General features: G+C 37.8%; 1 protein-coding gene across 5 annotated transcripts in view; it reads left to right on the top strand.

The window, feature by feature from the left end:
- IFT88 (intraflagellar transport 88) overlaps positions 1-20,455 on the top strand; it is a 213,515-nt gene extending 193,060 nt beyond the window's left edge. For all 5 annotated transcript variants that reach the window (XM_050710949.1, XM_035542725.2, XM_035542726.2 and 2 more), the window contains exons 21-26: positions 2,258-2,310; positions 3,770-3,835; positions 5,578-5,684; positions 9,914-9,974; positions 19,435-19,530; positions 20,156-20,455. In XM_050710949.1, the coding sequence (XP_050566906.1) occupies positions 2,258-2,310; positions 3,770-3,835; positions 5,578-5,684; positions 9,914-9,974; positions 19,435-19,530; positions 20,156-20,277 (505 nt within the window). In that variant the 3' untranslated portion in view covers positions 20,278-20,455. The remainder of the gene's footprint in view (positions 1-2,257; positions 2,311-3,769; positions 3,836-5,577; positions 5,685-9,913; positions 9,975-19,434; positions 19,531-20,155) is intronic.
- The last annotated feature ends 6,143 nt before the right edge of the window (positions 20,456-26,598 follow it).

The raw sequence follows: 26,598 nt of genomic DNA, 5'->3' as shown, positions 1-26,598 counted from the left end.
AGGAAAGTATAAACATAAATATACTTTAAACAAAGAGTTAACTGAAGTTGTGCCTGTTCTCATATTGGTCACTGAACTTACACTTTGAACTTTTTATGGTACACGGAAAATACAGAACCTGGTTGAAATTCATAGTTACTTTTTGTAATACACAATCGTATTGTTTTGAGTGACAACAATAATAAAAGCACAAAATCTCAGAAAACTTCTTTAAAAAGCAAATAAAACAATACACCAAACTCACTAGCTTTCCATCACACCAGTAGCAACAATGCATTACTCCTAAACGAGGTATCACATAAACTGCTTTTAAATGAACAAACTAGATTAAGATCATATTCCTGATGTTTAGCATTCAGTCTGAGTCACAGCTTGGGGAAGCTACACAATGCATCGGTGTGGCCTTTCACCATACCTATGTTGCTTAGCACAATTGACAGTATGCAAATAGATGCAGAGACTTTTCTTTATGCTGGTGTTGTTGTGCTTTAGACTCCTTCTTACCTCATGAAAATGTTTTCAAATCTTTATCTGTGCAGGGTATGATCAATGTGATTCTATTGTAAATCTAATTTTTCATTTAAAATAATGAAACATTTTAAATAATGTAATTTAATATTGTAATTAGAGGATATAAATATTTGAAATTATGGATGTAGCAGCTGTAAAATATTCCATTATGCATTATTGTTCAATTTTGCAACCACTTGGTCCTACAAACAAATCTGTACAAATTGCAAAGAAAAGATTGGTAGCATAGAGTAACAAATATTTCAGTAGTTGATAGTGTATTGACACCACATACCCTAGAAGGGATGAAAAAAGTTCCATCAAAATACGGGATCTTGTTGCTGAACATACATCGGCATCCGAGCCTGGTGTAGGCCTCAGTTGGTTTTTCACCAGCTAGTCATTTATAGCCAGGAGATGCCTAGCAGTTTCTGGTAGGTTCTTGTCTCCATTTTTATTTCTTTTGCACACAACACTTAACGGAGAGGTTTGCTAGTACTCCTTTCAGTATAAATACTGCCCACCTTAAAAATTTGTATTTTAGTCAAGCTATTAGATCACAGATGCTGGCGCTCACAGCCCTCTTAGAAACTGGAAAAAAACAGCTGAAACTAAAAAGAATTATTTCATAATCTTGTTTTGGCAAAGATCTAAATATTTTAGGCTTCAAGTTGCAGTCAGTCCTTGCATGAAGCATGAAGGATTTGGACTGTAAAGTACTTACGAATAATTGGCATATGAAATTCTTCATTATTATCTGTAACTGTAATCTATCTGTAATACAGAGAAATTATTTCTCTGTGGGATTATATTGTTATTAGTACATAACACAACATAGATATTTGGGTGTTTGTTATTAAAAATAGTCTAGATATGCTAATTGATAAATATGAATGTTGAGATATAGATTGCTGAATAAGTATCACTTCTAACTGTAAATAAAATTACATTTAAAAAAATATAACTTTGCTTTAGTCATGACCAGCATTTTTTTAGTTTAACATTATTTACTGTATTCAGTGTTTTAATCACAATAATTAACATTTAAAATTTCCTTCTAAGATGGTGTTAGACAGTTTTTTTTTACCAGCATACACAGATCTATCATTACTAAAGTAGTTGTGAAGCTGATGCTGACTGCTGACAACTTATTCTCTCTAGAATTTAACACTGGACTGCATAATAAACTTCCATAGAATGGTGTTGGTGTCTGTTTGGCTACCTTTGTAGTTTGCAGGAGACATATCTAGCTGAAACTGAAAAATGTGAAGCAGATGACTTTTCCAAGATTGTTTGGTGACTGTCAGGCAAAGAAGTAGATTAGCTAGAGTTAAAAAAGGCCTATGCTGTGACTGCAGGGACTGAAGAAAATAAATACAAATACTGTCCTGTAAATGATAGTGTGCAGTGTGTTTTGGGTATACTAAACTGTAAGTCACATGAGAAATGCTTCAGCTTCAGAGTACCTTCACACAATTGACATGAAATTTTCCTAATTTGCATGCTATCTTGAGAAGAGTGAGGAAGGAGTCCTCACAGTTTTGTTGTATATGAGCAAATGTCTCATATTTTCTCTGACTGTAAGTATCGCCATTACATTTTAAAATGGAGATAGAAAGGTGATGGCACATCTAGGTGATGGCACAGTGGAGAGCTCTAAGTGGGGAGGTCTTTGCAAATGCTATGCAGAATGTTTTGCCTATTCATTGTTTGGCAATGTGCATCATTTTATTTTATTTATGTGCAGACCTACACAAGTGAAGTGGCAGCTGATGGTTGCCAGTTGCTATCGAAGAAGTGGTAAGTTCTGTAACATTTTTTGTAATTAGTTGAAGGTTTGTTTTGTTTTGTTTGATGTTTTGATTTTTTTTTTCCTTTTGATCTTTCTGTCTGATGTCAATACTGGTCTAAACTTTGTTTAAAAATTGTTATATATTATTTTGTTAGAAATGTTTTGTTTATATGCAATAAAGCGTGACTTCTCTTTTAACTCTGAGAAGTATGCCTGTACTGACATGTGCATAAAATACTCTTTATGCTGTTAAATAATTAAAATAAAGAAGATAAAGCAGCATAAATCATCTGCTAGATGTTTTTTTAATGTAATTAGTAGTACCATCTGATCTAACATAGTCATGAGATTTTAAAGTTGTTTAATGACCATTCATTTTCAACAGTAGTTGTAATTTTTAGATATTATAGTAGTATTTGCGTTACACTAACAAAAAGCAGTCTTAATGTGAAGTGTTTTCTTACTGTGAATATAGTATGTCAACAGGCAAAATAGAAAGAGACTAATCTTTCTAGTTTTTTTCATCACTTAATCATGTTAATAATACTCTTCTTTCTTGTTGACCCATTTTGTCATTCTCCTTTTTTCTTCTTTAGAACTTTGCAGGACTCAATTCCATAATAAACAAATGCATTTTCTCACTGATATTTAATTCAACAGTGGAAGAAGGAACAGGACCTGGGGAAGTTAGTGAATTAAGAACAGTCAGCACCATCCAAAAAGAGGCAGATTAACTTCTTTCCCAGGAAGGAAACACGTTTTTGGCTGTTTTTTAGATCATTTATGATTTGCTGGCAAAATTCCTAGATTATCATGTTAACACATAGAAAGTCAGATTGATCTCTATCTCACGTTAGGAAAATAAAAACGGTGATATCTGAACAAATTTTTTTGTCAGTTATGTTATGGATATGAATTTTTAGCTTCTCAGGCTCTGTCAGTCCTTTGCATAATAATCAATCTGAGCCAAATTGGAGGCAGAAGTCTTAAAGTCTAATTATTTTGCTACCAGATTTATGAAAACTGCTGTTTGGGCAAAACAAAGTGAGAGAGAGAAACAAGTATTCTGATTGAAGGAAATATAGGCTGAGCGCAGCAGTTACGCATTTCTATTTGATCAATCTGTATATTTTTGCAGCCTCAGATAAGCCACGATGTGTTTAATATGTCTTATCTGGTAGATGCCTCATAGGAAGTTGAGGTTGTACAGGCAGCTAGAAAAAAGGTCAAAAATCAGGAAACTGTTTTTCACAGAATAATTTGGGCTATTTTCAAATGCTTTTAATTTTTACTATCAGGTAGTAATTAAAGAATGTTAAGTTTGTTTTTATCAAATTTGCTTTTATAATATTAAATCATGTACTCAAACTGGCAAGGTGAAGTGATATCAAACTGTATCAATTCCTCATCAGATATTCTTTTTTATATTTTGGATATGTGGGTAGGAGATATTTGTTTTGTTTGCAGGTAATTACCAGAAAGCTCTAGAGAAATACAAAGTCATTCACAGAAAATTCCCAGAGAATGTCGAATGTAAGTTGTTTCATTGAGTAGTAATCCATATGATGTAAGTTTTTTTCATATAAAAATATTTTCATTAACTTTTTTTTAATTCATGTTATTGCCCCATTTTTTTTGTAACACTAATGAAGTGTGCTTTAAGAAATATTAGGGTAATGCTGGAGAAAGATGAAAATAAACTTTAACTGTAGCTGATCGGTTGAGCTCATTCTCTTGCATACTTGCTAGATTCTATGTTACTTGTTTTCTCAGAAGAGAGATTAAAAATACATGCATTTTTGCTTCTAGTCTCTACTAGTTGAAACTCACACTGCAAGTTTCCAGATATGAGAAAATTATATTGTTTTTACCAAAGCAAAGCCTTCATAAAGAACATAGAGGATATGATTTTGTGGTTGGGTTTTTAAGTATAGTTGGTCAAGTAGTTGGTCTCTAGAAAATCCTTAGAGAATTTCAAACTGCACTATGAGAAACATATATTTGAAGAAACATTTGAAAAGACATTTTGCTGAACCAGTCACACCTGTAGTCTAAATGAAAAAGCCCTGTAGAAAATAGAGACTGTCACTGGTTGTTTTGAATATCCTTTTGCATCCCACACTGCCTTTTGTTTTACTAATTCCAAAATACAATGTTGTCACCAATAAGCCTACAATTTTAAATTTTATGTGGGAAGAGTGTTTATTGTATGTTAAAATAAAATTGTGTCATTCTGCTTTAACAAATGTACTACTTTTTTTTTTTAAGAGGAATCACAGAGCTCTGTTGTACAAGAGAAATTCAATACTATGACTTCTCAACATTATAAGCAAAATGTTATGTTCATATTGGTCACTTGTATTTCAGAGGAGTGGAGTATTTGGTAAACCTTTTAGAAATGCCACTATTTTTCTGAATGTAGTTTCTACAAATTACGAAACTGAGGCAGCAGTTGGACAAGAAATTTAACTGATATAACAGTTTTCTGCTGCTGAAACAATGGTTCGTCACTCTTCCCTCCCTGGCACCCAACCCTCTTCCTTATGCTGGTTCCAATGCTTATCTCATCCCTCAGTGAACAAGTGCAGCTCATTAAAGCAGCAGAAAACTAACTTAGCACAAAAATAAAAATACATATGTTTGTGAAAGTAGTCAGGAGGGAAGTGGATCATGTCATGCTTGTTTCTGCTTCAGAGGCAGTTCTTTCAAAGGGATGTTGACAAACACACAGGAATAGCAACAATGTTTTGGGAGTCTGGTGATGACTGTTTCTTGGGGTCCTCTTGGTTCCATCCTACAGTCATATTTGATCTTCATGTCTGTATTTTTTATTCTATAGAATTAATACTTAACTAAAAAAAACAGAGCAACAGAAAAACAAACAAACATTTGGATTCATTTGGCATTTGTAAAATTGTTTCCAGCAAAATGCTATTGGTAGTGTCACCTCAGTAATAAGTTAGTACCATTATTATGCTTTCCAGTTTCCAAAATATTTGTTGAGCATTCTGAGCCAGGAGTATTCAGTATGTCTTGCATATTTGTATATAAATGGTATTTGCACCGTTTGTGGACACAGACATTGCATCACAGAAAGTGCTGAATTTTTGCATAATATCATAACTTGCATAGTGCTATTGGGCTAGAGTCACCTGGTATTCCCAGCTATTTGCAATGTTCCATGCGCTGTTTTGTATGTCCAGTTCTGGTAGAGTGCACTTGTAGTGTGACCTCCTCGTAAGCCTTTTTCTAACAACGTTTTGCTTTTCAATTAGGCCTCCGATTTTTAGTTCGTCTCTGCACAGATATGGGACTGAAAGAAGTCCAAGAATATATGACAAAGCTCAAAAAAGTGGAAAAATTAAAAGAAATAAGAGAGCAGGTAAGCCTGTTTCTTTCTGCAATAATAGTTTCACTGCACAAAGCCAAAACAGTATTTTTGATGCTTTAAAATAAAATAATTTTTATTTAATTTTATTTAATTTCTCCTGTTTTGGAGAGGCTCATGTTTTGAATTTGGGGTTTCTTAGTTTTGAATTAGTGCATTCATTTGAATTGTGCATCAGCATTAAATCTGTCTGAATCTTTTTTGAGCACTGGATTTTCTGTGATTTTAAATACCAGTGAAAGATGGGTTATGTGTATGGGATGGGAATGCTGGAGCCACCCACATAATTCAGCTTCTCTGGAATGTCGTCTTTCCTACTTATTTGCCAGACTGTGCGAAGTATATTTACCAGCCAAGTAATAATGCAGCTATAGAGGGATGGGGGGAGCGTAAGAATTTGTTCATGTAGTAGAACTCCTTTTTGCTGTATACAAAACTGCAACATTGAATTACATAAATCACATAGGTATGAAGTAAATCATTCATGTCAGTGGCAAATTGTAAACTGAAAAAAAATTTATGGAAAAACTAAAGGCTGTGAAAGGTGTGAAATCACAACTTGTGTTGTATTCAGAGTGGTGTAGGTGTGTGTTAATAATTTTCTTGTTATTCTTGTGATAAAGTAAGATTTCAAAATTAAAAACAGGTTCTTATTTGGAAGCATTGTCTCTGTTATTGAGCTGTAGAGTATTCAAGCTTGCTCTTCCTGTCCAGTGAATTGTCTGAAAGCTGCAGAGTTCCATTAGAACACATTAAGTCTTACCTAATTTAACTAGTAAGACTCACTGACTCCCTTTCAATGTCAGATAATGTGTAAATACATCCTTAGTTACTTCAATTTTACTTCAATTCTAGAGAGTGTAAGTATGCACGTGTAGACTGGGGCATTTCAAAAGTGAAAAGAGCTCATAAAGGGGAATGCTGATCAAACAATTCCAAATTTATGCTACAGCCTCGCTCTGTGGGCTAGTTGAAGTATATTGGTTTGGATTTTCTGTAAATGTAAAATTTGAGCACTTCAAAAAATAAACAAAAGAAAGCAGTCTAAAAATGTAGTAGTGCTAATATTCATCCATGTCTCCCCCATAATAGCAGTAAACAAAGCAGATATCCAGATACAATATTCCTATTCTACAAAACAATTAAAGAAGTCCTCTCTGAACTGTGTTAAACATGCTTTTCTTAGTTTTTAGGTAGTATCAATTCGATATCAGTTATAGTCATAGTTCCTTGCAATAACACCTAGTACCTCAGTACTTTACTCGGGAAAGCTCAGAGATGAAATGAGCTGAAAACTGGATTATTGTAGTTGGTGAGAAGTAGAGAGGTCCCTGGAGATGGGGAGGTAATCTAGTTCCTGATATATAGTTCCAGCATTTTTTGCACTGAATATTTTAATTACGTACCATACATCTGCAAATGTTGACAACTCTAAGAAAAATACATTTTTCTTTTAAGAAAAGTGATATTTGAATTTGTAAATAATAATAATAATGTTTGCAAAATTTCCTCATGTTTATTTCATGTTGGAAACGTGAGCTTTCTTGAACAGAGTTCTGTACTATCTGGTGGGAAAAAGCTATTAGCAAATATTAAAAAAGATTAAATTCTCTAAATTATTTAAGAACTGAGATCTCTGTAGCACATGTATGTGTTGTTTTGTTTTGTTTTGTTTTGCTTTTTTCATTCTACCTTTTGTTAAGGGATTTTAGTACCTGAATGATAGAGATCTCAATGGAATGCAGTATAGATGCCTGGTAGCACAAGACAGAATCTCAACAATACTATCTTGTAAACAATAGTCCTCTACTTCCTTTTTAGTATTGGTATTACATCTGGCTTTCCATCCGCATTTGTTTTGTTTGTTTGTTTGAAGTTTATTCTGTGTGCACGCGCATGTTTTACTCTTATGTCTACCATCTGGCATTGGAAATTACTAGGTATTTTTGTCCTAGGAAATTCTTCCTGTCATTCATGGGCATATAGTCATAAACCATATTTTCAAGCTCTAAAATTATCAAATTTAATATTTCACCAGCTCAGTTTCCAAAAGGAACACTGGTTTCAGTTAACAAAACCAGATACAACTCAGTTCCTGCTCCCAGTTTTAGACTAACCTGTGGTTTCTTGATTGCACTCAGTAAAGAGGAAAAGATAAATGCCAGTGTAATATACCTGCATTTCAAAGTCTGCACACAGACTTTGTCTCTGTGTAGAAATTTATCAAAATTTGCTGTTTTGGCATCATTTTGCCAGAATAAATATATCCACATGGATTTTATACCAAAATAAATATTCTGGAGTACTTATTTCACTCAGTTCTCAAATATGGGCAAGTTGTTAAATGCTTCCAGCCAAGAATCTGGGAACGTCTGCGGGGTTCATTCACTGTAGAAGTTTTTCTCCCTGTTTCTCTCAGCATTGGATTTTTGCTGTAACCTTCATGTTATTTTTTTAATGCATTAATATTTCTTTTTCATGTTTCAGTTTAATAAAAGGCAAGTATTACTGTAAAAGTTCACACTAGCTTCTTGGTGTTGATGTATACACACATTACCATTTATTTCCGTTAAGAGAGCTTAATGACTGGAAAGGGGGGACTGATTGGGTGTGGTGTGAAGCAATGATGATAGGTGCGAACACGGGGGGATTTACTGCATTTACCTTCAGGCATCCACATCTGGACTAATCAACCTTAAATTTCTTTTGCAGTCATAGGAGAGAAATAAGCATTTTTAGGGTGGAAATCGCTGGACTATTTTAAGTGTCTGCCTTTAGTATGGATGACTTATAAGCTACTCACTTGGAACTTTACAGGAATTACTCATATGCTTAAGCTTTAGGACTTCTGTAACATTTTGGGAGTAAAGTCCAATGATGTAAATGCCACGAGGGTACTGTCATATAGGGACCACTTCCTTCTGACAGACAAAAGCTGAACTTCTGACAGACTGAGGGATCATGCAGCATTTGGATAGTCTGGACATTCTTCCTGAAGGGCATGTTGCTTCACGGGACGGTGAACAGGATACCTAGTCCAAAATTCAAAGAACATATTATAGACTTGAGGGTTTACCAAAATAAATAAAAAGTATGAGAATTCTGGTCCCAGACTGGGTAGTTCCAATACCATTCCTGGTTTCATGCTAGGCATGCTGCTTTCCTGTCTGAGTCCTGTGAATTTTGATTTAAGGGTTCTTCCTTTTCATTTTGGCAAGAAGCTTGGAAGTTCTTTCACTTCTGTGCCATTCCAGCTTTGCCAGACTCTGATATTTTTCTGGTGAAAAAATGAGTGAAGAAGCTACAGTAATACATAGCTAGGTAGTGTGCACGTATTTTAAGCAGATCCTGAATTCAAAAGATACAGAGATTACTTTATTAACAGCCAGGTGTTTTAAATGCCAAGTATTTGTACCTGTACATAAAAAAGTCCCTTACTGAGATGTACCTTCTTGTAACTCACAAGATATATGCATGAGAAATTTGGTGTTTAGCCAGGAGAAGCCAGTTCTGCCATGTGATACAGAGGTATTGCTTTGATAAACTGTTAAAGTTTTCAAATAACCCTAAAAAAACACAGCTGGAAGATGTTTATGGTACCTTCCTCAGTGCAAGAGGGCTGCCTTTTTAAGCATAGTTTTTAAAGTATTTGCCTTCACCTTTATCTTACATTTAACACTCAGCAGCAAATTAAATTTTGCTGTAAAGTACAGTCCTGTGCCAAGTATTCAAAATGAAAGATCTATGGAGTGAATAGTTCTTTTTATAGATTTCCCTACTTCCCCCCCCCTTGAATCTTTACAATAATAAAACACTTGTAGGATTTACAAGACGTTAATAGGCAGAGGCTACTTTGAACTCATGCAAGGAGGGCTGTGTTGCCTGTTTTTTCAGCTGTACTTTACAAAGGTTCATCTGAACTGTTTTTATGCACATTCCTTGTATAAATTTTATCTGAAGGAAAATAATTTGTTGAGATATTCTGTTTGAATTTCACAGGACTCTAGTTTTATGTAAACAGTGTTTTTAACGCTGACTTTGAGGATAATTTTATCCTTTGAATAAACAAGGTTTATTAGTTACAGTATAGTAAGCCTAGTTTAATATTCTTCTCCTGCTTTAGTAATAAGCTAGGTTGAGTTTTCAATAATTATTTCTAACGCATATTACTAAATGTTTTTTTTTTGTTCTGTTCTTTTCAAACCTGTTTCACTGTTCTCCAGCGCATTAAGTCTGGCAGAGATGGCAGTGCACGTAGCCGCAAAGAAGGAAATGCTGGTGGCGGTAAGTACTTAATGCCTCTGCTTAAATATCAGACTTGTCAGGATTCTAAAGAAAATAGTTTTTCTTAAAGCATTTGTAAAAGCGCCTTACATTTCTAAATGCACATAAATATGCAGTGAGTAATAAGTAAGCACTTCACAAAATTTGTTTCAGACTTTCTGATTATCTTATTGTACAAAACCTCAACCAGTATTAAAGCATGGATTTGGTCTAAGGTTGGTATTTTATATGCAGATCTCAGTGTATCCCTGAAGCTAAATTCCGACTTGTTTTTAATACTGTGGACTTGAACATTTTTATTCCATTAACTTCGGATGAAATTTGGAATAGTTACTATAAGGAGTCATTTATTAAAACGAAACAGAATGGGTAAGCCATGAACTACAGAAGTTCGTTGTATCTTTATTTAGCATGGAGAAAAAGGAATTTTATGCCCACCATCTAGTCTTTTGCAGTGTTTGTTACAAGTTCAAGAGGCTATTTCGTGCAACAAACCCTGTAATAAGCAGACACCTGTACTACCTTTGAGCTCCTTCTTCCCGTTTTCCCAGAATGGCAAATTTGAAGTCCTAGCAGCATCCACAAAGAAAAGCTCACTCTCTGACTGTAATGTCTCTGTGCTCCTATAGATTCACAATGCTGAGTTTCATAAATGTAAAACTCTAGCAAGGTAAGTCTGGAAGCTTGCCTGCTTAGCCTTTTCTGCACTAGGCAGTCTGCATACTGCAGAACTAATGATTTTTCCCTCCCATTATTAAATTCATGAAACATTAGTACTGTTAAACCTAACTGTTCCCCACTGCCATTCTAAGGAAACTACCAGACTTCAGGCTAATTTGGCCAGCTGGAAAAAAATCCATTTTGACTCAAATAGGAAATGGTTCCTTTGTATTCTGCTTTTGTTTTATCTTACATCGGTGGGTGTCATAGAAGATCTCCCCTAGAAATTCTTGCTTTTTTTCCCTTCCTTTTACAGAGAAACGATTCATGGATTTTTTTTCTTAGGTGGTAATTTTATTTCTCCACCTATATATTAGATGTTTTACTACACTGATCCAATTCTGTAGGGTCATGGTAATCATCTTAAAATGACCTTAGAATTATTTTGCATTTAGGAAGACTGATCTCCTGATTTATCTAGGAATTTAGACTGAGTACTGGATTCTTAAGAGAGACCTCATTCCTTTTTTAGCTCAGTAGTTTCACTAAGGAAACTTTTAAATCATTTCTTGTTAAGTAGAAAAAAACATTGTTCGGCTCAGATTGGATTATACCTGTTCTGGGCCTCAGGTCAAAACAATTCCTGGGGTGAAGTTCCTTATTTTGGTAACAGAATCACAGAAGAGTTCTTACTTTTAGAATTCATTTGGAGGTGAGATTAGTAACACAGAGGGATGGAAATGTTTCTGGACTCTCCTTTATAACATAAGCTCTATGATGAGGCAATCAAACAGAGGTGCCAGCAAAACAGCAATGTGAGAGAGCATCAGGACAGATTTTTATCATAAAGTGGAGATCTACTTCGGCTTACAATAAATAGAAATGACGAGCAGGCAAGGGTATTTAGTGCTGTGCAAAACATTGCATCAGGCGTCCAGGCAAATGGCACAACGGGTTTCTCTTCTTATAACTATATTTTGTCATTATATCTACCCTTCTTAGTGAAAAAAGTATGGAGAGAGAGTAAGAGAGTCAGTAATTTAGCAATGGAGAATATAAATAAAAACCAAGCTGGATAAATGCTGAGACAACATTAATCCCACAAACAACCACTTTGTCAATACTTTCTTTAAAAACAGAAATATCTCTGGAAAGTTTAGTTTAAAAAAAAAAAAGAGGAAAAAGAAAAATTATCTCCCCCTTAAAAAAGTTGAGTACTTCAGGAACTTTGACTGCAAACTCTACTAATTCCAAGGGATTGCTTTCCACCCTCCATAATCAGAGTAATCGGAGAAGAGCAGATGCAAACGAAGAGGATGAGGGGATAAGCAAGGTCAGAACTAACCTAGAATTTGTCCTATCAGTAATTCTTAGATTGTTGCTCAAGATACTGTGTCAAACTCATGAAAGAATGGAAAAAAACAGTTTGGGAACAAGTCTGTGTAAGAGCATGTTTGGGAAGCTGCTAGTATACAAAGTCAGTGCCAAAGATCCAACCTTTTCTGCAAATGACTCAGCAAACAAGCAGAGGTACAAAGAAGGTCCTGTACTGAGCCTGGAGTTAACTTTTCGAGGGGATTCTTAATTAAAAGTTGTGGTGAATGTAGATATATATATTTATATGTAAGGAATGAAAGGCATTACACATTTTTAACTAGTAATGTTGATTCTGGGGAGTCAGTCTTCCTTATCAGTGAAGAAGCTGCACACTTGCGGCAGCAAATGTTAAGGACTACATTGTAGTTTGTCTGCCTTTTCTTGAGGAAGACTGAAAGAAACCTGAAGATCCAAACATTATTTTGTCCAAAGTTTAGCATTGTTCACCCGGGTTATGAATCTGTGTTTTACAGTGTAAGAAATTTCTGTACACAGCCTGCATGGAGACACACATGAAATATAAACAACGCTTACTTTATTTTAAGATCTTAATACACTTTGGAAATATTAATGACTTCAATATAAGAAAAGAAACATTTATAAGCATTTTGTGTTTCATCTCTTCCAGTGCTGTTGCCAAGACCAAAAGGGATCGTTTTCCTTCATTGTATGAGGGATTTGCCATCATTACTGAACCCAGTGAAGCATGGAATCATCCTTAGTTTAGTACTTACTAGCTAAATGAAGTGTGTATGCATTCCAAATATTTTAAGTATGATGCAGGTTTTATTTCTTTCCTCTTACCAGCTCAGTGTCTCCATACTTACTGGCATCCCTAGGAGACTTTTTTCCCATCAAGTATTTTGTCTCTATATTATTTGTAGTAGGTGTATTAATACTTCAGGCTTCTTTGTTTCAGGAAGTATTATTTAAAATTGCTTTTAAAGAGGAACCTATGACGAAAGAGAAATCAACAAGGTTTGTACTTAAAACCTTACCCTGTAGGGTTTGTACACCTATTACTTTGCCAATATAAATTAAAACAGAAGAAACATGAGATGCACCAAACCATAATTTGAAGAATATGATTACAGTATGCATAGATGGTAGACAGAATGGAAAAAGGGCAACCAAAAAAACTAATATCTATGAGTGTCAGTTAAAGTCCACTCTTGTATTGTTGAGAAGAATAAGCATTAAATCTAAAATGCCTACCTAAAATTGAACACATTTGTTCACTCTTCCTATAAATGTTTCTTCTCTTCATGAATATCAGATTAATGATTTTTGTTCCTTTCGATTCATGTTGGAAGGAAATTACATTGACATAATCCCTTAAAACTTTTCTTGTTAATTTAAAAAAAATGGAAAAAAATTAACAGCATTTTTCAGCATTTTCACTTTTCCATGTTTTGCCAAGATGTGATACTAACATCCAGAATTTGGAAGTTAGGACATTGTGGGTTTCACTACTGTAAGAGATTTTTACTGTTCAAGACCATAAGGCCTTTCATAGATAAGTGAAAGTATGACCTTAAGGCATACGTTACAGTAGCAGTGTTTACTTGGTCTCTGCATTTGCCCTGCTCTCTGAATGGGGAGGTTTGTACCAGATGAGAGGGGAGTTGTGTGTATGAGGAGTCGTGCAGTCTCGGACAGAAGCCCAAAGAAGTAACGTAGGATTCAGAAGATGAAAGGCTGAGCATTTTGCATTCTCCTTGCTACCTAAGCCTGTCCAGATGAATTTGGGAAGGAACATGCACAAGAATAGTTTATGTCTTTTCCCTTTTTCATTTCAGCTGTGATGATACTAGAGGTGAAATGGGTTTGTCCATCCCAAACAAACATCCCGTATTCAAACACCCTATAGCACCCTATAGGGCTCTCTTCAAATAATATGCAAGCACTTTCTGAGCATTAAGGCAATAAGAATCCTAAATAATCTTCACTGTGGTTGAGGCAGGAGATTCTCCTGTTACTCTGCAGCAAGAACTGCACGATCACTTATATTTGCTAGGTTTTGTGTGTCTATTTATGCCTCATTAATTACAAATTGTCATAGGGTGGTTCCATCTGCTGTGTGTACTGTTTTATTGTTTTTTTTAAAAAGAGTTCTGTTTTAGGTTTTATTTTTTATAAATGGAAAGGAGAAGTATCTGAATGACAAGAATATCTTAATCTGTTTGCTGCATCTGAACTCACCTAAGGAGTTAGCTTAACTGACACACCAGAAACAACCTTCATTCAACTAAATTTCAAAGCAAAATGAACTGCAGTGGAGCTAAAAATTGCACGTGCTTCTCACTTCTTTCCTCAGTTTTAATACGATATTCTGTATGCTATACGGAACTTACTGTTCAAATTAAATCAAAACAAAGCCCTCTCTTCTCCAAAGAAGGTGCCTTCATCCCAAACGTGAAAGGTGCAAAGAGCTGCATTTAAACACATTCTGGATTTGATGTAACATCTGCAATCTTAAAAATTATTACCCCACTATGCAGTTTTTTACTTGAACATTTTACAGAGGTAGACTACTGAACAAACTTACCTTTTGATCTTTCCTTATGAGTAAAATGGTACTAAAAATTCTAATATACGTCCTTTGTCATACTGGAAGAAGTCCTGATGCATTTATCTCATTGCTGTAATTGCAACTTGTGAGGCTCCTTTAAAAGATAAATATAAGTATCATGGATTTTATTGGTTTGTATTGTTATACACATGTTGTATACATCTTTCTAAGTTGGAAGTACAGAAACACACAAATTTGAAATTTTTTTTGCTAGGTATGTCAGTGCTTAAAATAGGATTATTCCAAGACAGGGTTACTTTTGCAATATGTTGCTTTATTCATTTTTCTGCCATGTAAAATTAACCATTTTTTAAAAACTAAGTTTTATACTTTGATTCTTTTGATGTTGGTTTGTATTTTGTTTTAAATTGTATGGGGAAGAATTAATTCAAATTAGGTTTTGTATGGAGGTTGAACAAATCTGAATGAACAGAACATATTATAGATTTAATGCATAATTTTATTAATATCCTAAATACAACATTATGGGCATGACTTCTTAACCAGATGAGAGGAGGAATGTACCGTAACAGATATCAGCACGGAGAATATATTATTTGTGTCTTTATATGCATAGATCCCAGTTGATGCTGTTGCACACAGAATGTGAGGAGAAGATGATGTCAGTGTGATAATCCAAGTCTCAAGTATAAACATTTTATAGAGTAAATATATCTTAAAAAATACATTGCCAAGCTCTGCTTAATCAGTTAATTTTGTTTTTTTCAACCAAGATCTGGAGCCATATTCCTGCAATCAGTTTATGTGCATGCATCCACATTATCAACCCAGAGTGGGTACACAGCGACTGGCTTCCACACAACCTACCACACAACCTACAGTAATAACATAGCTTTAAAAAAAATCACAATACATAAATGTATTAGGAGCATGTATTCATTACAGTGAAGGTTTTATTGGATAAAGAAAGCAATTTAGTTCGGCACTGAGTTTTCCATTATTCAAAAACTTTATTTAATTAGGAGCATTGGTTTGTACAGTTACTCAAGTAATGTATATAGAATTTGTTTGCAGTTTGAGAAATGTTTACCTGTAGTCCTTTGATGGCAAATGCAATCAGACAGATGTTAACACTCAAAGCTGTACTTTTAGTAGCTAAACTCTACAAAAAAAAAAAAAAAAAAAAAAAAAAGGCCTTTGATCCAGACTTTTTATCATTATTCTTTGTCCCAGTGTTACCTTTGTTTATTTCCTGTGTATTACTTCAGTAAAAGTTTCATTCCCCACAGGAAGCTCAGGTAGAAACTGTAAAACTCACCCCTCGTACCTCACAAGTAAGCATGTTTGTGATGACCTAATTTAAAAATGATTCCTCCCCTGAAGTTCTATTTGGTGTAGGATACCAAAATCCTGAACTCTGCATTGCAAGCCAATGTTCCTTAACTTTGGCAACATTATGTATGTATACTGAATATAAACATATAGATGATTTATCTACAAACAGAACTATAAAAAGTAGTTTCAGGATGAGGTTCTGGCAGATAAAGTTATATAGTCAGTGGAATTTTACATAGCTACCATGTTGGCAGCCAAATCCTGTATTCCGTGGCAGAGCTTCGAGAAAGGCAATACCCCAAATGGCTCACCAGCTAGGACACTTCCTGAAAGATGGGAGCTGTGGGATTGACCTCCCTCAGGTGAAGGAAGGCATTGAAGTCAGATCCCTCATGTCCTGCGCTGCTGTATGACATCTACGTGTAAGGTAGATGGTGTCAACCACCTCTTATTCTCTTCCAGACGTACTTTAAAAAGAAAGATACTCTTCTTCCGCTTTCTTAGAGCATAGTGCAGTCTTTGGAGACTTGAAATGGTTTCATATATTAGCTTAATTCAAACTAACTGCAGGCTGCTACCAAAAGAGATCTTAACCTTCCCTCCATGCTCGCTTTAATGGTCACACTAGAGGTAAGGTGAGCTGCATTAATTTGCTGATAAACTTGAAAAAAAGTTTCTGTTGTGTTAGTGGGCTAGTTCAGTTCACTAACCTGACAGTAAATAACGTGTTTGGGCAACTGAATCCTAAAAAGCTACGTTTGTGCCTACAGTTACATTTGCTCACCGTAATAGCACTCAGAATCCTGTTGACGATACTGATTCATAAACTGGAAGGGGAATTTAGGCACAGAGGTCACGTGCTGAACATCCTGCAGGCATCTTGCTGCTCAGGACAGCCATTTGGGGCAACTCAATCACAGCAATAAGTGTTCAGGGAAATTCAAAGCTGGTGAGGTTGAGGCACTTCAAGGGTTGCACATCTAATAGTGGATGGGAAAGAGAAAATAGGAGAAAATTTGTCTTACAGATTTGGTCTTAGTGCTTTATTCCTGTCTTGGATATAGTCCTAATAAAATTTAAGGATCCTAGGATGAGAAAGGTTGTTTAAAATTGTTCAATTTAGGACAGTAAGATGTACAGGTAACTTGCACATATGAGGTTTATCTCAGTCATTTTGTTTTGTCTACCATCCTTTCTTCTTCATTTGGTTAACTCCAAATCCTTCAGCTTCATCGGGTAATATCACTGAAAATTTGTTTTACTTCCTTCATAGTAGAAAACCTTAGATATGCCATCTTCTTGATCTTTTATTTTCACTACACCAAGTTCTTCCTTTCTGGGACCAACCAATTGTCCCTTTGTACGTGGCACTGTTGAGACCACACCTTGAATATTGTGTTCAGTTTTGAGCCCCTTGCTACGAGAATAACATTGAGTTGCTTGAATGTGTGCAGAGAAGAGCAACAAAGCTGGTGAAGGGACTAGAAAACAAGACTTACGAGGAGTGACAGAAGGAATTGGGGCTGTTTATTCTGGAGAAGAGGAGGTTGAGGGGATACCTCATCACTCTCTACATCTACCTGAAATGAGGTTGTAGCAAGGAGGGTGGTGGTCTCTTCTCAGGTGACAATTGATAGGATGCAAGGAAATGGTCTCAAGTTATGCCGGGGGGGTAATGGACATTCCTAAGGCCTGGATTGGACATTAGGAAGAATTTCTTCATGGAGAGGGTGGCCAAGCACTGGAACAGGATGCGCAGGGAAGTGGTAGAGTCCCCGTCCCTGGAGGTATTTAAGAAAGGTGTAGATGTGGCACTAAGGGACATGGTTTAGTGATGAGACTTTTCAGGTTGGGTTGATGGTTGGACTTGATCTTGAAGGTCTTTTCCAACCTAACTGATTCTATGATTCTCATTAATGCAGTTCCTCCAATGTGTTCAGTCTTCCCCTCTTGTGGTTTCTGCTGTATCTTTCCCATCTTTGTGTCTCTTCCCTACTTCTTCCAGTTTTCTTCAGTTTGTAGATTGCTTGTTTTCCCTTTCACAAGGCTCTGTGTGTATTTCTACTCTATTCCTCTCTCTGTAAACCATTTTTGTATTGCCCTCTAACCGTACTCAACATGTTTTCATCCACATCATCTTTGAAGCTCAGCACTAACCTCCGGTTGTGCAGGCCTGTTTCAAAGCCCACTGAAATCAAGAGGGCCTTTTTAATTTCACAGCCCTCTGATTGATCCCCTTGCAATCAAACCCCTTGGTTTATTCAGATTATTCAAATCCTTTGCTAGGCATTTACTTCTTCCATGACACCTGTCACAGAGAATTGAACAAAAGGAGGTCAATGGATGTTAAAGTTGACTTCCCTTGCTTTGAAATTTCAACCATAATCTGTCTCCTGTAAACGTATTAACCATTTGACATATATGTATTAGGCTGTATGCATTAGATCTTTTTCAGAGCAGAAGCATTTTCTTCCAATTTAGGCCTGATTAAACGTCAGTCTGCAGTAGTTTTTATAGAGAAATGTAGGTTTGTCCACTTTGTGGAAGAATATTTTTTTAAAATAGTAATAAATTCATAAAAAGAACATTTGTAGTAAGTAAGACAATGGAAATGTGTTGCCAAGTCCAGACTTTGTAATTAATGTTTGCTGAATTAAACCCATCTCTCTTCCTTACAGATGGAGTTTTAATAACCACATTGTTTTGTGCTGTGTGTTTGTATTTGGCTGCATGGCATGTCCTGCCTTGTAAATACACCAAGCCAAACATGAAACATTTTTGCCTAGGAGGAAAAAAAAAAATTTGAATAAAAATCTGTTGTAGCAAGTGAGATTGAAAGGTTGCCATGAATGTGAAAAGGAGATTCAGAGGTGAACAGAATATTTAAAGTGTCTAGAATACTGCTGTGGCAAGAGAATGTTAATCTGATGTTGTCTGGGCACGAGGCAGCCCTCAGAGCTGACACATTCCTAGGGGCCCCACTGCAAGCTGAGCTGCCAGCACAGTGTTTACAGCAGGATGCAGGGCCGGGATGGTCTGTATACATGAACTGTGCCTGCCTGCCATGCAGACAACACATGCCAAATATACTCTTCTAATTTAAAGCAAAGTTAATGTTGTATTTAACCTTGACAGCATTCAACAGGTGGATCAGACTAATATATTAGTAAGCACACAGGCATACGAAATGTCAAAATGCACTGTGACAGTGCTTATATTTATCATGGTTATTTTAACTCCAAAATGTGACTGTAATTTATAAGCAACTGAAATGTTAGCATTTGAAGCAGAAATAGTTTAGTATGTTTACTCCAAAATAAATAAAGCTATACATTAGGAGAAAAAAAGACATTAGAACACACACATGCATGCACACAGTATCCATTGTGTTGTAATAACTACTATTACAAATGAGTACTGTATCCATCGTGAAAAGATGGTTTCATCCAAATCTTGTTTGACAGATAGCGGCTTAATTTATCTTGTTCTTGTATCATGATTTCACAAAACATGACAGCATGTTACTTGTCATTTATTTTTTTTCTTTTCTTCCAGATACTGGTGGTACCAAAGGGGAAAAACTGAGTGCCAAACTAAAAGCTTTGCCTGGAACAAGTGAACCTTATGAAAGTAGCAGCAGTAAAGAAATAGGCAAGTGTGCAGCTTACACCTTCTGACTTTTCTGGCCCTCAAAGAGAGGGGAGTTAGAAAAATTAAGTTATTGGAAGGGCAAGTATAATTACACGCTTAGGAAAGCATTTTCCCCCAGATTTAGTTGCATTCTGTAGAACTCACTTTAAAGTAATTATAAATATTAAGAAATGTGGCCTATGTAAATATTTTTTTACTTTTGATATTTGTCTGCTGCAACCTTAAAGCTGCATTTTCAAAGGGGTATAAGGGATTTAAAAACTCTAATCCTTGTGGAATGTGTTACTTCCTAGAATGCCCTTCCTTGACTAGCTTATCTCAACCTTCCTGTTCCATGCACCTTTCTGAAGTCTTATTCTCACTTAATGTCTGTACAAAAATAAAGAAAAAAAAAGAGAGAGCTCGTATCATTAGAACTCAGGTAACTTTGCCCTAGTGCTGTGCCTCACTTCCCAAATGTGGTATTTGCTTTCAGTGCTCGTATGATCTTTCTAGTCTGCATTTCAAAGACACTTTTACAGATGTGTCATGTTAAAAAGCAGTCTTATGTTTGATTGCATATGTTTAAAGCAAAACTAAAATTACTTGCAGGTAACTGTTTCAAATGTGCTTGCTTAAACCCTAGATGCCTCCTACATAGATCCACTTGGCCCACAAGCAGAAAGACCGAAAACTGCAGCAAGAAAGAGAACTGAGGAAGATGACTTTGCTGATGAAGAACTAGGAGAGGATTTGCTTCCAGAATAATATATGGTCCACTCATAATTTTTTCTCCTTTTAAATGTTTTAGCAGAAAAATACTCCTTCGTGATGACTTTTTAGTGGGTTTTGATAAAATACCTGTGAAACACTTCTTATTTATGGTACCATATATAAAAAATACAGTTTTGAAGATAAAAATAAATAACCCCACCAGATTTTATTTTTATTCCTGCATAAAATCTACACAGGCACTTAAACTCAGCACAAACTATATCAAATGTATAAAACTTTTGCTTTCAGAAATACATACGATGATAGTATGAAATGCAGCAGTCTCTAAAATTTCACCTTTCACTGTGAGATACCTCAAAGCAATATTATAAGGTTGGAAGTCCCATATTCATCATTCAAAGCCACAATTTATTTAAGGTGTGTGGATTGACTTCCTGAAAATGCTAGATATGACCTTGTTCATCTCTGAGGTCACAATTCAGTGAAACACTTACACTGTTACTGAAGAAGGTATCTTAATGTTAGTTTATGTGTAGCTGAACCAGGGCCATTCTGCAGTCTCTTGGCAATCTGCTAGGTATTTCTGCAATTAGGTTGGGTTTTCAGGGTTTAAAATGGGAAGGGAAGGGAAGGGAAGGAAAAAGCTTAAGAAGGAAGTGGATGCCACCTATCTTATTTCTGCAAGTCTTCCCTGTTCTGCAGTTCTCTCCCAGCAGCAGGACAGAAAGGAAAAAAGATGACTTCATCTGCTGCAGGTTCAACTCAGCTGAGCAGGAGGCCTTCCATGTCTTTTAGCTTAAGAAATACAGAAAAGGGTGGCATCTTCTGTCTCTGGTGAACCCCAGTTTCACTGCAGCCTTTATATTACATTTCTCTGCTCCTTGACAGTAGTCCAAAGACAGTACACACCTGTCGACACAGGGACAATGTGTGCACTATTGTCATCTTGCTATATGCTGGTCCTTTGCAGCCAGCTGGAACTGGCCAGGTCAGACATGGGACAGCCTCGACCTCTCCTCACAGAGGCCACCTCTGCAGCCCCCTGGTTGCCAGCACCTTGGCACTTACATCCAATAAAACAGTGCATCTTTTTTTAATTAATTTAGTTAGAAAGACAGGGGAGGTGGGAAGGGAATTCAGCTGAACAGTTCTTAGAGAAGGGCTCGGGCAGATGACTTAACCTTATGCCCACATTTTGCACCCATCTTTCTCTTGCTATCATCTTCAGTTCTGTCATATCTATTGCTCTGGTCCTGGGATGACATATTCCTGCATATTACAGTAGTTATTTTCTGTAGGGCTTACAGTCTTGGAGGACAGGGGCTTCCAGGTTACAACAGGCAGGAGGAAGCATTTTCAGCTGCAGGCAGCAGTGGAATGGAGTATGTGTCTAATTAAAGTGGGAGAGTGTTTGGGACCGTCACAGGATACAGTGGAAAACAAAGGAAAAGACAAGATACAGTCACACTGTCTTCTAACACAAAAGCATCTACTTAAATACTGCAATTGCACAGACAAGTCTATGATAAAGTGGTATGAGTTATTAATTATTTGGGATATGGTTCACAGCCAATCTTAGTCTGCAGAAACACTCCTATAGACAGATTTGATCAGTAGGAATTTCTTGGTTTCGTTTGCCCAGATGCACAGCTGCATTATATGAAATTCTGTGTTTTACAAACAAAGAGTTTCGCTTTTGTTCCATTTCTGCACAAACTCCCAGGAACTTCTGGAACATGTTGTTTCTTATAGCATGAGGATTTGATTATGTCATGGTTTGGGTTACAGTGTATTTGCACATTATTTTGCAAAAGCTTGACAGAAAGTCATGTGATCAAGCTGCAACACTGGAAAGGTAAGTCCTGCTGACAGTCAAAATGATGTAGTCCAAATTCAGCTCCTTCAAAACCATGTTAGCTATGGCTGTGTCTCTGCTAGAAACAAAACAGTGCCTGCTCTGGCAGACCTAGAGCAGGGGAGCTGATGTGTATACCCATCCATACTGTAAGACCATCAGCACGCTCCATGGTACAGATTTGACCCATGACTATTAGTGGTCTCCCAGACAATTCCCTGGCATGGCCCGAAGCCTGGCATGGGCCAGGAACCATTCTTAATAGGCAGCTTAGGTGCAGCCTCCTCCTGCTGGGTGAGATGTTCTGCACTTAGGAAGACAAGACATGATATCCCTCCTGGACTCCAGGCTGGAGAGTGATCTTTCGTGGGGACTGATACACTTGGAATCCCTTCAGGAAACAGCAGCTGTGTGTGCTTCCAAAGCACTCTGTCACCACATTATTGGAGGGCCTCAAGCTCTCCAGTGAACACACCTGCCTGATTCAGGTAGCTCGGGTCTAGAAGTAAGCATGGCCATGTTAGTGGGGCACTGTCCAGAACAATTACGTGGGTTATAGGTGGTTATTGTGCTGTGTTGATGTGGTGGCCATGCCCTTGTTAGGGTGCTAACCTAGCTGGCATTCAGCTTAGGAGCAATGTGAGTTGTGTTCCATGCTGTCATGTAGAAAGCCCTCAGCCCTGTGGTAGATCTCCGAAACTGCAGGAGTGGAAACACTGTGAACTAAGTACGTCAACTTCATCCTAGAAACTCAAGGAGAGTTTGGTCAGCTTTGGTCATATAAAACAGACTCCATCTCCAGAAGCCACACTGCAGGTACGTGCTTCTGACACCATTAAAGCTCTGTTTCTGTGTTTATCATTTTAGAAATAGTAGGTCATTTAAAATTCCTGAATAAAGTTCTGTAAATGCAATAGGACCGCTGTCATTTTTATTTATTTATTTATTTAATCTTAGGAAGGCAGCAGTATTAAACCTAGCAAAATGCTAATCCTTTTGAGATCCTGTTTCAGCTTGTATTATCATGAAAAATGTATTAAACAATCCTTGGTTGACCTCTCAGACCTGAGATAAGAAGTCGTCTTCAGGATGTGCTGGATTCAGTTAGATGCAAGTAGTTACCTTTCTCTCGACAGGTATGAAATATGTCACGGGGTACAGTAGGCTCCCTTATAATGACCCTGTGAATTGCTGTAATTTTACAAAACACAGAAATTCAGCTTCCTTCGATGAAGGTGGAAAGTGGTCACAGGAATTCTGTCCCCTGAAACAGACATTTGTTTTCTTGGTTCTCTCTAGAGTCTTCTGTGTGTATTACTGCTTCATAAGTGGGCAGGAAAACAAAACAAAAAAAAATCAAACAAACAAAAACGTTGACGACAGCTTCTCAGAGCATGGGCTGTGGGCACATTTACCTCAGCCCTGCCCTGTTCTGGTGCAGCAGCTCTGGGTCAGGGGGGTCTCCTCGCAGCACCTGCAGTGACACTGCAGACCGTGGTCCTGATGGCTGAGCCCTGCTCTGTGCAGCAGGGATGAGCTACCTGCCCACAGACAGAGACAGTGGACTTTTGGGCATTACATTTTGGGCATCTAGTGCAATGTGAGCTGCCCTTGTGCATCCCACCTGGGTGATCCCAGACCCAGCGTCCTATCTGCCAGTTTCATGCATGCATATAGGATATCAGGACGTGAAACAGCCAAAGTGGCACGAGGTGATCATGTTAAACACCTGGATTGCTCCCTGGTGTTCAGACACTCCATTTATTTGTCTGCACCCTCATGCTGAGCTCCACCTCCCTCTCCTGGTCCCTGCCACCATGAGGAGGCCGAGGGGAGGTGGGGTGGGATGGGACAGGGCTGTGACAGGCCTTGGAGTGACAACAGCCCCACATGAGAGGCTGTCCTCACACAGACGGGAGTGACTGCGGGCTCTCTGTGTCGGCCATTTTCCCACAGAGTTCTGAGTTTTGTCCATCCCGCTATGTTTGAACAAGGCAGAAGAGCAGCAGGCCTATTTTTACCAGCAGCTGAGGGCTGGGCCTTCCATCAGCTCCAAGCACTCACCCTGTGATGTGGTGGCCATGTCACAGCAGCAGAACGTTGGCAGTGCCCATGTCACAGCCGCCACGGGACGGGTATAAAAAGGGCTGTGAGCTGAGCCAGACAGCCCAGGCTGGAGGCGAGGAGTGGGTGAGCAAGGGCTGTGGTGGGGAGGAGGGCAGAGGTGGGGAGGGCTGGGATCAAGCAGGGAGCCAGGGGTTGTCCCTGACAGGACAGGCAGTGGCTGTTGTTTCTTTGTTGTCTAGAGCTGGAGGCTTGGACAGGGAAATGACCAGAGCACAGCTGGGTCTTTTGGCCACCAGGGAGACGTGGGACTAACAGGCAGCCTTGGCCTGTGGTGGGGAGAGCCCTTTGCAGGAGCAAGGGCTGTCCTTGCCTACTGAGGGTGGCTGCTGCCCGTGTCTGTTGGTGTTACCCCGTTTTTGCAGCCACAGGACCAGACTGGGCTCACAGGCAGCTGGATGTGTCCCACAGCTGTTATGTGGGGAGCTCCATGCCCTTGCTGTTTCTCCATGTGAAAATCACAGAATCACAGAATGGCCGAGGTTGGCAGGGACCTCTGAAGATCATTTAGTCCAACCCCCCTGCCGAGCAGGATCACCTAGAGCATGTTGCGCAGGATAGCATCCAGGCAGGGTTTGAGTATCTCCAGAGAAGGAGACTCCACAACTTCTCTGGGCAACCTGTCCCAGTGCTCTGTCATCTCACAGTAAAGAAGTGTCCCCCCGTATTGAGCCAGAATCTCCTGTGCTTCAGTTTGTGTCCGTTGCCTCTCATCCTCTCACTGGGCACAACTGAAAAGAGACCGCCTCCATCCTCTTGACACCCTCCCCTCAGATATTTGTATACATAATGAGGTCTCCCCTCAGTCTTCTCTTTTCCAGGCTAAACAGGTCCAGTTTAATCTCAAAGTACATCTCAGAACAAAAGTTTCCAATTCATGAACCTGATGGCTGGTCCTTCTGGTTTGTGTGGTCCTTGTTTCCTTATCATATTTAAATATCTTTATATGTGATATATGCACATAAATAAATAAATAGATATAAATATATATTTAAGCATATTCTACACCCCTTCTATTATATGTGTACAGAAATCTGTAAATATTTTGTTATGCACACATAATGATATAAAGGGAGTGGGAAGCCAGTCGGTGCTCTGAGATCATGTAGGTATGAGGGTTTCAAAATGTGGCAAATGGACAGTCATACGGCAGTACAGAAACACATGGGACGTGAGCTGCCAGTCATGTCCTTCGTTCAGCGTGAGGAGGCAGGAGGCTGGGGCACGTTGTGCCTAACAGGCTCTATGCAGACCTCACCATGGGGTTGGGCACAACTGGGATGCTCTGTGCTCTGTCTGGTGATTTCATCTGAGGCCTTCAAAGGAAAGCATTTCACTGTCTTACCTGCCTTCTGTTAGAAAACATCCATTACCCATGGAAGTCCTTGTAGGTTTTTCCATAAGTCAATGACAATGGTACAATACCAGTACCTTAATAACATTTCAATAACTCCTAAAAGTCGTGGTAGAATCTAAGTTTTACCAAAGTATATAAGCCAATTTTTTTACAATTCAGGAGTCTCTGGGGTCCGCTGTCATGAGAGACAGTACTGCACTGTTTTAGTTCCTGTGTACTGGAATCTCATCAGTTGCCTTCCTATGATTCTTTTTATTATTACTTGAATCAGTGAGATTGCTAATTGGATAGTATGACGCAACTAGTATACAGAACTGGAATATTTTCTAGAAACTCAGAGCCTTAAATTCTTTGGCAATTTAACATCTATGGCATTGTTTCCACTCCTTCCGCTCTGAAGTTTTGAGCCAGACTTCTCCTAGTAATGTTGATGTAAAGCCAAGTGAGACATCCTCAAGCAACTCAGAAAGTGTTAAGAAAAGATACTGGTTTAACATAAGAAGAGTATTATAAAAAGATGTGTTACGATAAGTCTTAATCATGTTGCAACACATCACTTGGAGGTGTTGAAGTTACACTAGGACAGGTGTAGTGTAGGGCTTGGGGTTAGGCTGGATGAGGATAAATGGAAAGCCACTCTCCACAGCCTGTTGCCCCAGGACACAAAGACTGCAAACGAAAGAGTTTTGAATTCCATTAGAAAAAAAGTCCTTCCTCAGAGCTGAAACCTGATTCAAATCCCATACAGTTCAAGGTTATGATACCTCTCGTGCATGAGTATTTACCGACTTATGATTCATAAGGTACCAAACCCACAAAAATCACATTTGGGCTCAACTTAATCACTTTTCAAAACCCATGAAATTAAGTCACTTAATCACATTAAGTATGCCAGATCATTATGTTTTAAATCTGGCGTGGTCTGTGAAATTGATGTCTTGTATTTCTGTGGTACCAAGCTGGGGTTTCACAGGATCCAGAGGGAAGGGCTCTGGTAGGCAAAAAGCAAGCTTTACTA

The sequence above is a fragment of the Cygnus atratus genome, chromosome 1, assembly GCF_013377495.2.
Source record: "Cygnus atratus isolate AKBS03 ecotype Queensland, Australia chromosome 1, CAtr_DNAZoo_HiC_assembly, whole genome shotgun sequence".
In the NCBI taxonomy this organism is placed as follows: domain Eukaryota; kingdom Metazoa; phylum Chordata; class Aves; order Anseriformes; family Anatidae; genus Cygnus; species Cygnus atratus.
The sequence above is the reverse complement of the archived record's forward strand: the minus strand, read 5'-3'. Positions and strand labels throughout refer to the sequence as shown.